General features: G+C 36.6%; 1 protein-coding gene across 3 annotated transcripts in view; it reads right to left on the minus strand.

The window, feature by feature from the left end:
* Positions 1-8,975: 8,975 nt before the first annotated feature.
* Positions 8,976-13,185, minus strand: part of LOC131769682 (myoblast growth factor receptor egl-15) — a 53,434-nt gene continuing 49,224 nt past the window's right edge. For 2 of the 3 annotated variants that reach the window (XM_066168395.1, XM_066168394.1), the window contains exons 18-22: positions 12,703-12,773; positions 12,434-12,474; positions 10,980-11,076; positions 10,522-10,621; positions 8,976-10,253 (exon numbers count right to left, since the gene is read on the minus strand). In XM_066168395.1, the coding sequence (XP_066024492.1) occupies positions 10,188-10,253; positions 10,522-10,621; positions 10,980-11,076; positions 12,434-12,474; positions 12,703-12,773 (375 nt within the window). In that variant the 3' untranslated portion in view covers positions 8,976-10,187. The remainder of the gene's footprint in view (positions 10,254-10,521; positions 10,622-10,979; positions 11,077-12,433; positions 12,475-12,702; positions 12,774-13,185) is intronic. The other variant, XR_010717889.1, reaches the window with a different exon arrangement.

A 13,185-nucleotide genomic window follows, 5' to 3' on the forward strand; every position in this document is an offset into this window, starting at 1 on the left:
TTATAAATTCTGTGAAAAAAACAGTGAATAAAACAAATAGATTCCATGTTGCCGTGGCTCTGTACCGTTATAAATCACAGAGGAGGTTAAAACATGTTAATAACACCGGTGACACACTTAACTGCGCCTAGCTTGTTCTAGGCATTCAGTTGGTAAAACATAGCCGGATAGTAAACAATGCTGTAGTCCCTCACTTTTTCACTCCTCTGCTACCGTCGCGTCGTTTGCTATTAAACTCCATTTTAATAACTGACAACTGGTCAAGTAGACAAATCATACATTTCGGTACGAGAAAATAATCCTCAATTCTCCATCTAAGTGCATTATGTAGTATCTCTACATGATTGCTTCCTGGAGGAAAAGCCACACTCAACTTTGCTAGCAGCAATTGTGACAGTCACTAGACATATAATTTATCGGAGTAACTAAATATTTAGAAGCGCGTAGTTTTTACTCTTTCGTTTTGTGATTAGGAATTTTCCGGTAAGATTTAGCAAGCTTATGATATCACTTAGGAATGCCTATACAGTTGAACGTGTAAGCATCCATGTAGTTTTACGGCGCCCTTGAATGTGGTTTCACAACGCCCTCGAATGTCGATGGAAGCAAGCTTCGGTTGTAGTTTAGTTGAGTTTGTGCTGCCGTACTGAACTGTTCGCTTGAAAGAAGGCTAAAGAGCTAGAAAACTGCTCCTGGTATGGTAGGATTGTTTATGCTGTTTGCTACATTAAGTACATGTGTAATGAACATTCGAATAAGACTATGATGGTGTAATCGCTTTGTTTTGATTTAAAGTAGGAAAAAAGTTCTCTCTTGTTTCTTTGTCGAGTTTACGCCCTAATTTTCCTTGCGTATTATTGTTCACAGCTGCAATAAACTACTTGGCTAGCATTCCTAATAAACCAGTTTACAAATGTTCACATGAATTATACCCTTATAATGGTAAGCCCCTTAAGTATCGAATTTCGTTTTACATAAAATTGTTTTAGTTATGTAACGTTGCAGATTCCCTTAAAGACAGGATCAGACGTAACTTCCAGCCTATTGTACTTAGTTTCCTTTCGATTTCGTTTGTTTTGTAATTAGCCTCAGCCTACTTTTAATCTGGCACATTGCAATTCCCCATTTTATTTTTCACCGCATGTGTATGATAGTCAGACGATAGCATCAAACGTTGTTGAATCATCTTGTGTTGTTGATTCCTACACTGTGGTTGACACTCCGCGAACTCCAGTACACCACACCCCATGTCTGCTGCATTGGGTACGCGACAACATGTGCTTGACCTAATTAATTACCAAATCGCTTTTAGTCGGTTAGCTTGTTGCCTAGCGTATAAACCCCGCAAATTCGCTAGGTTATTATTTTGTTTCGCTGTATAAAATAATTTCATTGTACTTTGTTTTTATCCCGTTTTTGCATTTGCTTTTCCGTTGTTAGGAACCAGGCATATTCGATCTCTTGTTCACTGGCATTTCTCGTTTTATTTACATCTGTTGTTATTGTAATTAAAGACGCGCGTTTGTTCCAAAACGTGTTCACTCCAATCGTTGTTTGCACAATTATCGCTCAGTTTTTCATCATTTCAATCACTTTATTGCAAAACAACCTCTGTTTCATAGACAACTCTTGTTGTTGGACTATGTTTTCTTAGTTTTGTTCTCACGTTTCGTTCGTTTTGTTTAGCTCTAGTTATAGTTTCCATTTCACAATTTGCCATTTAGGTCACAATTATTTGTTTGTCAATTAGAGCTTTTCTGTTCCATTTAATTCTCTTTGATTCGCTTCAACCTTGCACACTTGTATGTAGCACCCTCTGGTTATTTACTCATAGTCGTCATACGCGGTTTAAGTAACGTTTATGCGAATCGCTTGTGCAACAATTCGAGTAATTTTTTTACTTCAGTTGTGTGACCATACGTCACATCCAGTTCATCGTTATCTTCAGCACAATTTTTCGTTTTTTCATTTCAAACAGGTTTTAGTCTTTTAAGTCCTCGTATTTTCAAGAACCTTTTCTGTGCAATTTGCCTGTTGCCTGTTGCCTGTTGCATTTACAATGAATTGCTTAGGGAATTCTAGAATCCTCGTTCCTACTCGCTCATCCGCTTCATCCTGCTGCATAATTACCCTCGCAGAGGTCATTATTTGAACCAATAATGAGTGATGGATGGTAAGGAAGACAGTTTATGTACAGATGGCAACTTTTTCCCGGGTTTCCATACCCGTCATGTTTGTAATTGAAAGCCACCAGACAAAGCAGAAGGTTTTTTCCATGGCTAAGAAGACGACCCACACTAATCAAGAAAATAGAGCACTTCTCAGGTTCAATTTTCATGTTCAATACATAAAAATGGTATTGTTGCACTTAAAGTATAAAATCCTCTGCTCTTGATTTCTATCGCATAATAGTTATTCAGACTTCGTTTATCACGAGATTGAAATCCCAACATCATATCGAAATTTTGACATACAAAAACCGTTGAAAGCCATCTTAGAGTTCGAAAGTCGTTTTGGTGAACATCACATTCAGAAATAAAAGGTCGCCGTTTACGGTGTCTGCGCTTAAAATAGCACTTGCTAAAAAAACACTGTTAAATCATTTGAACGGGAGAATAAATTTTCGACTTTTCGACTTACCTGACCCGTGAAACATTACCAGCAGAAGAAAGAGTAAGAAAATTTCATAATCACGGAAAGGCAACATCTTATCAGACTTTTGCTGATGCTTCAATGAGGAAGGTTGTGACAAAATCCGGCGGAAGTTTCTTTGAAGGGATAGACGAGAAGGTCCTTCTTAATTTTGAGACTGGGACCAAATGTCACGCTCATCCTCGTGAAATTGTCGGCCCCAGTCAGTAAAATTGCCAAACAACATGGCGGATGGTGCAATATATGAAGGAAAACTCGATTTATGCTTAACACTTGAGAAATCTGCGTGACTTGTAAAAAATTTCCTCGCGTAGAAATGATCCATTCAGAGTAAACTATGCGTGAAATTTGTAATGTGTCGAATGAGAACGATATCGATGGCGCAGATATTTATCATGCGCGCGTATGAAGCTAAATGAAAGTCACGCAAATAAATAACTTGTAACAGACAGTTTTCAACTCCTCTTTCTTGTTTATCAACGGTGGATTCTTTCTCAAGGGCTATTAAATATAATCAAGGTAGGCTTCCGCTGATCTATCCCTGTAGGGATGCACTAGCGCACCATTTTCCTGGGGCCGGAAACGGAAGTCAAGGGGATCACAAGCGAAACAAAAACGCAAGCCAGACGCGTAACTTAGTCAGTACGTAGGAAGAGGTGTAGGAAAATCAAATTGAATACAATTTTTAGAGAATAATTTTCCTAAAATCCTTTCTACCTTGATGTCAGCTTCTCCGTGTGTATCTTCGAACCAAGTCATCTAAAAACATCTCTCTTAATTTTTTGCCTGATGTAAGATCAGCTGAGGAGCTACTGCACGAACACAAAGTGGAAACAACTACTAGCTTTGTTAAGTACTACAGCTACGGTGTTGGCAAAGGTAAGTCTAAAGTCAGAGGGGCGCCTCAGATGAACTCTGCTTACGAGAGGAAATGTCAAGTGGAGGGATGCAGAGGTTTAGAGGTTATGGGGAGATCAAGAGGGGGGGGGCGAAGAGAGGATCCAAAAACCTTCCCATCAAAGCATTACATAAAAATTTAAAATCAATTGTACTCTTTGACACAGGTGCGTAATTCACTTACTATGTCGTTTTTTTTTTTTTTGCTTTTTTGCAAAAATTGGAAAAAATGGAATAGGATTTAAAAAATAAAAGAACTACAGAACTTCAGTAGCTAAAATGTGGTGACTAGCCTAAAAAAGGGGGTTTATATGTGGTTTTTAATACCCTATTTTAATCTGATCCAGAAGTCAATAATTACAGCACAATGTAGAAATAAAAGGAAATAAGGTATCTTTTTAAAAAAAGATTCTCAGAATGCAATGTCCCAACCCAGGATCACATATGATGGAGATCCTTTTATTATAACTGAAAAGCATTTACATGATTGCCATGACGGCACTGACAGGCATGCAGCTGATAAGCAACGAACGAAAAAATGCTTAGGTGACAAACATATGATTGTAATGTTAAAAGATATGTTAATCCATGAGCCTACAGATGCCACTTTTCTATGTCCTTTGCCTGCCTTGAAGCGAAAAAGTATATAATTGAGAAATTAAAAAAAAATAGGATCACAGCTGGGAAAATAGTTATACAGAGTGCGTTTGTATATACAAATAGAATGAAATGGAGCGCACAAAAGATTGGCATTTCTGCTTTCCAGGAGTAATAACCATGTTTTCTACTACTGTTTCATAAATGATGATTCCATGACAGAATTGCTTTCTTTAACTGATTTGAAAATTCCTACTGGTTAGAGGTACAAGATAAACAATAAAAATAATAAATGTAGCCTTATTCTTGAAAAAAGTGATTCAAAGTAGCGTAAGACTAATTTAGAGTCCAGAAAAGTAAATGTGAAGCAAACCGTAGTAAAAATTAGGCAAACACGACTGATGTTGTGTAGTTCTGCCATGGACGAAGGCAAGCGAGAGGTACGTATCATTTCCTCAGTAAGTTATTGGAATTCTTCAATTGTTAAAAATTTCCATTCGTACTTGGGACATCTTGTACATAAAGAATTTTCCGTTTGAACGAGGATCTCAAAAAACCGGGATAATTTTCAATGGTTATGGCCTTGTTGTTCCACAGTAAGAACTCGCTATATATATTGGTCTCGTTTTTAAGTTCTTGGAAATATTGTAGCAGTTCTCGAAAGAAATTAGGTAAACCTATGTTTATGGATTCAGCATTATAGATGCATTTAAGAAGAAACTGAAGGCCGCCGTACTCTGAAAGATAGGAATTCGGGATTACTTTCCATGAGTCGTCGGTATCACCTAGTAACCTACACAGGATGAAATGACTAAATTAAGTTTCCTTAAAGGTAACTTAAAGGTTAACATTAGAAGTATTTAAGGCATCTTTAGGTGACATACGAAAGTTCTGAAATGAATCTTTAATTGAACTTTCAGAAGTCAATTAAAGTCTCCTTATGAACCATTTCGTGAACACTTTAGGATCACATGAAAGTAAACCTAAATAACCATTTAATTGACTTTAAGAATCCTCCTAATTCTCGTAAACTCGTCTTTAATTGCCAAAACTTCTACTTGTAAAGGCAACTTAAAGGTTTCTTTAATCTTTTGTTTCCCTTTAAGTACTACTTAAAGTTGCAGGTTTTGTTGTAATTCATCTTTAGTTGTACTTTCAGGTCCTCTTAAATTTCAAGTTTTGTTAAAATTCATCATTTAGTGACCTTTAAGTGCCTCTAAAAGCTGTAGGTTTCACCTTAAATTGACTTTTGATTTGCTTAATCACACCCACATTTATATTATGATAACTTATAATATTTTGGGAAACTTCTAAATTGTTAGAAAAAGAGACATCACACATACAAGTAATTACAGAATGTTTGAAATTGCAGTGATGAAATAGTTTCGTTCAAAACTCACTTCCTCCCCTGAGATAGAGTAAACCCACAATAAAGCTGAGGATATCTCATTTGAGGCACATACATAATTAAAAAAGAGACATCCAAATGTTTGAATTACTAATTGTCATACTTTATTAAGATTGTTTCTCTTTCATTAATGTATAATTCATATAATCTCAGTCATCTATATAGAATAGAATAGAATAGAATCTTTATCACTATAAAAATATAAGAACTACAGAATATAACTAGCTACTTATCCGTGCTAAGCGATTAACGATTTCACCATTATGGCAAAATTAATAAAATTTAGTCCACCTTCCGCCAGGGGCTGATGTATAACTGCTCTCTTTATTTTATCTTTTTTGTTTTTCCATAGGAAAGAGAAGAGTTGTGTCTGGACAATTTTAATAACTGCATCTGGAACAGAGAGCAAATATGTTGCGTAGACTAATTGGGACTCACCTAACGTTATAGCTAATAAAGAATTACCATAGAGGGTGAGATCCCTCGAAAGCCATAACTTTAATTTGGTTTTCATTTTCCTAATTCTGCTGAGGAAATTCTCTTCAATGTTCTTATCTTATCTTCTTTGTTGTTTGATAACGTATACCTCTGCAGTTCGGGCTCTGGCGGATCTTCAATGTTAGCAATTCCACAGTGAAGATAAAGAGGGAAGGGCTAGGCGGACACAAGTGGAAAATGACACCGACATTACAATTTCAAATAAACAAATAACTTTCAACAACATCCCCCGTTTAACCCACCTAAGCGATTACCCAAGACTACAGTCCAGACTTCATCTTTTCGTCATTATTATAAAAGAATACATTTACGCTTGTAAATGTTTAGACAAAAAACCAAACATGCAGGAATTTAAAAGAAAAGCTATACCACAATGGCAAATAGAGAAATGCGCTCTTCCCTAAGTCACAGATTTTCCCGCGAAGCCTTTTTTTTCTGATTTAACAGCCAATTGAAACAGACAAACTAAATCAAAGCCCAAACTCTTACCCTTTTTTTTTCTATCGGCTCTGTCTCTAAATTTATTTTGTAGTGTTCGTAGAAAGTAATTAAGGTGCCGTTTTGTAAAGTACTCAAGTAATTCTAAGTACGCAAGTGAGCTTAATTAGTGAATTGCGAGTTTTGTATTGTAATGTATGTAAGTCATGTTCTCTTTAGTAGTGTGATGTAAATAACATTACGCTGTAATATGTGACTGATAGTAATTATAAGTGACTGTTAGTATAAGTAAGAAATAAGTATTAGTGTCTTATCCAATAGGTACAGTAATGTAATAACTAGAGTGATGTCGAGTGATGTAAGTAGAGTAATGTAAGTTAAGTTCTGTGCAAATGTTTCTTCAATAAATGTTTATTAAATTAAAATGAAAAAAAAATCAGTCAGTTATTATATCTTTCATGAACTTATTATTTCCCTCTTCACCTGAATTGCATTTTTTACACGCTAAGCGATTTAAAAAACCACGAGCATATTGAACTAATGACCACAGAGATAACAAAAGATTTTTGTCGATTAGTGCAGTTCTGAAATCATCATATATCCGCTCGCACTCGGGAAAAGTTTTCAACTTTCCTGAGAAAAAAGACCATAGAAATTCAAAACTGCAACCGGAAAAGAAAACGTTTTAGTCTAACGAGTTGAGTCGAATAGTTTTTGACAACTAAACTAGTTAGCAGCACTCTACGAATAGTAGTTGCAAAACTTCTTTATTCTCCGACGCGTTTTGTCCAACTGTTGTAGACTTCTTCAGGGAGTTTTATAAGTTCTCACTAAACGCCTGTACTTTAGAGCCCAGGTTAGCGGCTATTACGAGAGCCAAAGACCATTAAGGGTTGGTTGGACTAACGAACAGCGAACAGGAACAGGCTCCTTAATCTTTTTCACATCTCGCCTAATAAATTTTCAAAATTTTTCCCCTTTTTTAACTACTGTTCGCAGAGTGCTGCTCAATAATTTAGATTTAACAAATTAAAAAATTGTTTCAAAAAACGTGTGCGACATGGGCTCCATAAATCGCTTACGTGCACTTCAGTAATCATATCTAAAACAATCTTGCTCCTTACTCCTCACCTTAGATGATGTCGAGTAAAGGAAAAGTAGCATGTTGAGGATATTCCTCAACAAGTCGTTAAGTCCATTCCGCAGCTCTATATTTTGCTATAGATACGTAAGACCATGATGCCTCAGTAGCTTGTTCTTTTCATTTTAATTTTTTTCAATCGCATGTGATGAAGCTAGTTTGCTTTGAAATTGTGATTTGTCTCTCTTGTTTACCTCCTTTCATCATATGATAAGTTTAGATAGTTTCTGTTTCGAATTTCGCTTCGCTAGGTAATCTTCGTTGTGTTTGTCAGGTTAGTACGGTTCTACGAGTTCGTAATCCAAAATGAAAGGTTCTTGTGCTGGCGATTTGTTACCTTTGTAAAGACGTTGTGTTTGAAGGGCTGTTCTTGTGATAAAGCCACGCCCTGGATTGCTTTATATGTCCGGCCTGGACAGTAGCACGGTGGCACATGATATTCAAAAAAAGAAATAACAACCGACTGATGAAATGATACGTACCTCTCGCCCACCTTCGTCCATGGCGCATTCCTTGACACAGCCGTGAAAGTGACTACATGTGGTTATTTGGCTTGAGCTTATAAATTTTGAGGTCTCGAGGGTAAAATAGGGTGCACCAGCCTACAATTTTTATGCACTGAGCAAAAATACAGGTTATGTAATCACAGTAAAATGTAGAGTTGCAGAAGATTTGTATTCTCATCTACCGCATACCACATTAATATGAGTATCCTGTTCCTCAAAAGAAAGACGACTAAATAATCTATTGACTAACTGAAAATCCAACGATATTTAAATAGTAGCAACAAAAAAGTCACATTAACAATTACGGTGATGATAACAATCGTTATACACCACTAATTCAAAGGAGCTAGATCATGGTTCCCCTATCCTCTGGGGTCTGGGCTGCAACAATAATTACATGAACGACTTGTTCTACAACCACGGTGCCAAGTGACGGTGTGGTCCCTGGCGAGGCGAGGCTTGCAAAGGAGGCAGGGTTGTCGAGCTGGTTTTCAACGGTCGTGAGTCGTGAATGTGTACGGGGAGTCTCTAGGGACGTCTAAACTGAAAATTTTAGAAGCAAACAGCGGCTCGGCGTTGGTTTCACGCGGAGGATTGAGTAGGTAGTGAATTGAAATGAGACTGCAGTATATATGCTCGGATTCTACGTTGTATTTATGGCCGCCCAGTAATTTCGAGCCAAGATTTTTCGCTTCTCGGACCGGGCGTCCGGAAATGGAGTGTGCACCCTTGGGCATCTCTTGTGAGTAGTAATGGATAACTTAGTAAAATGGGTTCCTTTTAACACAGTAAGCGGTCAGACAACAAGGAACACACTGTAGAAGTAAGGTGAGGTATTTTTATTGACAATTTGACTTATGTTTTTTATTCCTAATGGAGGTCGTAAATAATCCCATACAAAGCCTTAAAATTTCGCCATGACCCTTATTTCAAACTCACTTGACATATTTTGCATTTGAAATCAGCCCTAGGGTTATTTACGAACGAAATTACCGCAAAGCATTTCAAATATATAGCTAGAATTGAGCATACTGATACGTATATATAGTGTCGAGGTTCTGAAAGGAACCAAGAAATATTAAAACTAGCTGCATGGTAAGAGGAAAATGTGAGGTGCAGCGGGAGTCTGATTTGTTTATCATGAGTATGATTACAGACCAAATTGGACGAAACAAAGTCTTAATACCAATTAAGCATTTAATCATAAAAATTTCAAATTCCGGGAAGAGAAGAATAGTCAAGTTATGAAAGAAAGGGAAAATTTACATTAAAGCACTGATAAAGGCGGCGTAAACTGTAGAATGGTTTTGATTGGTCGATTCAAATTGCAACTTTGAATGTGATTGGCGGATTTACACTATACCTTTGAATGTGATTGGCTTATTGAACTGCCCGATAACAAACTGTTCAAAAACAACTTGACGAGAGAATTAGAGGAAAAAAGGAGATTCTAAACCCAATCGCAATGGAGGAAATTATAATTTCTATGATCATGATTATAACAATGATAAAAAGACTAATGTTAATAACGATAATAATAATGATAATAATACTAGTCATAATGATAATGATGATTATGATAATGAAGATAACCACCTCCAAAGGGAGGATTTCTCTCTATAATAGCCTCTACATGCCTTACTGTCTTTTTTGAACCAATTCTAAAAACTTGGTCACTCAAACGCACATTTCTGATAAAATTAACGAATTGTAATACATACTTAAGCATGCAATATAAGTCTACATACCCAGTCAACGGTTTCAAAAATAAAGGAACTGTGACAGAGGGAAACTACCCGTCAGTTTTGACAAATTTGTCTCATATTTTATTTTTGTTTATTGAAGATACTTTGTTTTGGTTATGCAAACGCCTGCTTTATACTAAATCTAAATTGAATGAAAAAAAAATAAACTAACTACAATTAAAGTGTGGGTACTTCACTAACATTAGCCTTGAAATTCGTCGCCTTGTGATCTTATAATTTTTTAGAACGTCAATTGAAGAGGGGAGAATAATTTCCTTCCTTAAACCCTGACAACTTGTCATCACCTACTCCACCAAATCCTCAACGTTTGCGTACAACTGCTTGTCGTAGATTTTCATGTTGATCAGCCTCTGTGGACGAAAGAAAAGTATAACATAATTTCCCCAATGTCCATCAAGAATTCTTTATTTCTGCATGACTTTATCTAATTAAATGCTCAAACGCTTGGCAACTATGAACGAAGTCTTCAGTTGTTCTTAGTTAAGCAACTTGATGGAGAGTGAAGGAACATAGTTGACGAGTTTATCATGATCACTTTGATGTTATTAAAAATTTTATAAACAACTCGACGTATTCTATAATGACCCCTTGTAAGATAACTGAATGCAAAAAGTTTACCTTATGCAAAGTTTCCATTGTTTTGAGCTGGTTTCTCAGATCAAAGAAGGTTGGTCTTGTACCCGGGTCATCTTGCCAGCATCTCAACATCATGTCGTACCTACATTTCATTTAAAACAGGTTGGTAGTTGATATACGTATGGTATATTAAATCAAATTGAAACGAAACACATGAGTTGTTTTCACGATGAACTCATCGCTATCACACAAAATTGTTTAACTTGTTATTTTCTCGAATGTGGATATGCTAATCGATATGCTAATATATTTCAAATTTTAAACAATGAAAATCTCCGTAAAGAAAGGAATAAATTCAATTACTGATGGAGAAAAAGATGCAATAGTTTGAAGCTTTTTAATCTCTTATTAAATATAACTTAAAAGTCGTAGAATCAAAGGCACAATAAAATTTTCAGGTCTCTTTAGAGCGTTAGCCTCAAAGAAACTTTTCCGCTTACAATTTATCATCCACATGTTGTGGTTTAGGCATTCTGTATCCCTGCTGAAGTAAGCTGGCAATTTTCCTGCCATCCATCCGCGGATACGGTGAACCACCTGATTTAAAGAAACTTTGTAGTCTATTGCATCACAGGCAGAATTCTTTAGCTATGCTTGAATTTTTATGCGGCATAATGAAGAAATGATCAAAATTAATTAATGACACGGAACGGGTCCTCTTAGAGGGAACGCCTTTTAAAGGGCGTCCGGTCGTCCCGAACCCGGTCGTTTCGTACCCAAGATTGAGTCAGTTCGCACCCAAGTTTGACTCGGCTCGTACCAAAGTTTGAGTCAGGTCGCACTCAAGCCACGGATCGATTCTCACTTGATTTTTACTCTCCCTATTTATTCGAAACACCTCCTGCGCGAGCGCATGAACAGATGTTAATTGTTGCATAAAACAAGGTAGTAGAGTCGAGCGAGTATTAGAGGTACAGAGAAAATTATTTTGTGTATCTTTGAAACATTATTGCTTAGCACAAGGTAAGTGTTACATTCCCATTGGAAAAGTCTATTGTTTATACTTGTAAGCTCGTCTAACAAGTGTAATTGAGATATTATTTCTACCATTGTTATCGCCATTATAAAATAAAATAAATGTAAGCATTAAGTTGTAATGTATGTTAATTAGGGAGAACAGTGTAAATGTTTCTGGTAGAAATATTCTTCTCGTCCGTCTTATGACTCTCAGACCCCCCTTTTTCGGTTCCAGGCCTTATATTAGGTGGTTTAGTTTATCGACTAAATTAATAATGTAATTTGGACACACTCGGTGGACGCGCTTCAAAAATGGACACCATGTTAACAAAACTTATTTAACGCAGGTATTATCGCTATTCACAATAAAAGACCAACCATACTTTGAACAATCTGATCGCGGAAAACATTCTTTATAAGTCTAGCTAAGAAACAACCGAGCTGGTTACGAAACGACTCAAACGACTGGGTACAAGACTAACCAGCTGGGCACGAAACGACCGTGGGTACGAAACGACTGGTAACCTTTTAACATAATTTCTTTTCAGGTATTTCTTTCGGGAAAACCAATGCACACCAGCAATGAGTCGTATAATTTAAAAATGTGTGCATTATTTGAATTTCCTTTTCCATGGCATTGAATGCCAAAAAGACAAATGTAGAGATTCAATGATCCACTAAAAGATGAAATAGAAAACTTTTAATGATCGGAAAAATTACGCTGCCGAGCGCTTTTCTTGTGAGTAAACCCACAAAGAAAATCTCTGTTCTCAAGTTTAACCCTTACCTAGTGGAATGGAAGATCCCCTTCAAAGACTAACCCCAGCCACCCTTTAATATTATAAAACATCAACCCAGTTAAAACATGTTGTGGGCATGAGACTCTCTTTGTTGCTGGCCTGATGTAAATCGTTAAAAACTAAAAGATAAGTATTACCTATTGTAAAAATCTCATAAAGGACAACTCCATAGCTCCATCTATGAGGCAATAAAACACTGCGGAAAACTCAATAACTATCAGACATTTTAAAACATTCGGCTTTCCTGTCCCTTGAAAGTATTACAACTTATAGCAACATACATAACCTGATTATACTAAAGACTTGTGGAACACCACCAACAAATCCTTTAAAACTACTGCCACAAGTACATCTTTATAGTTAAGAACACAGAAAATGGAGTGAAACTTCATTGCACAGGACTTACACATCACTTTTGGTGGTATATTTTCCATATAACAGCGCTTCATAAGCTGTCCACTTTACTGGAAGGCGACCCTAAAAATTTTGATTGGAAAAAAATTTCGGTTAAGAATATTGAGGCTGAGGATAATGAACGACTATGTGACTCGGAGACGCTCTTTTAAGATATTCAGGATCGCCAGTACAATAACCATGCCTCCTTTCCCAATGGAGAAAACATTCACTCTACGAGGAATTTCTTTCAAAGAAACTACACTTTCCTACCCTGTCCCCTAGGTAACTTCAAAATTCACAAACGCTCAACATTGACCAAAATTCATCCCATCCAAAACTTCTACCTCGAATTAAGCTGGGGAAGCTCCGTTATATACCCAACTGTTGAACCAACAGCAAACGATACTGTCTGCTAATTTTGATCCGCGTTTGCCAGAATTGACATCATTTCACCAAAGTGAGTTCATCGATTACATGTCTAAGCACACTGGCT

This window comes from Pocillopora verrucosa, chromosome 6 (assembly GCF_036669915.1).
Source record: "Pocillopora verrucosa isolate sample1 chromosome 6, ASM3666991v2, whole genome shotgun sequence".
NCBI lineage: Eukaryota > Metazoa > Cnidaria > Anthozoa > Scleractinia > Pocilloporidae > Pocillopora > Pocillopora verrucosa.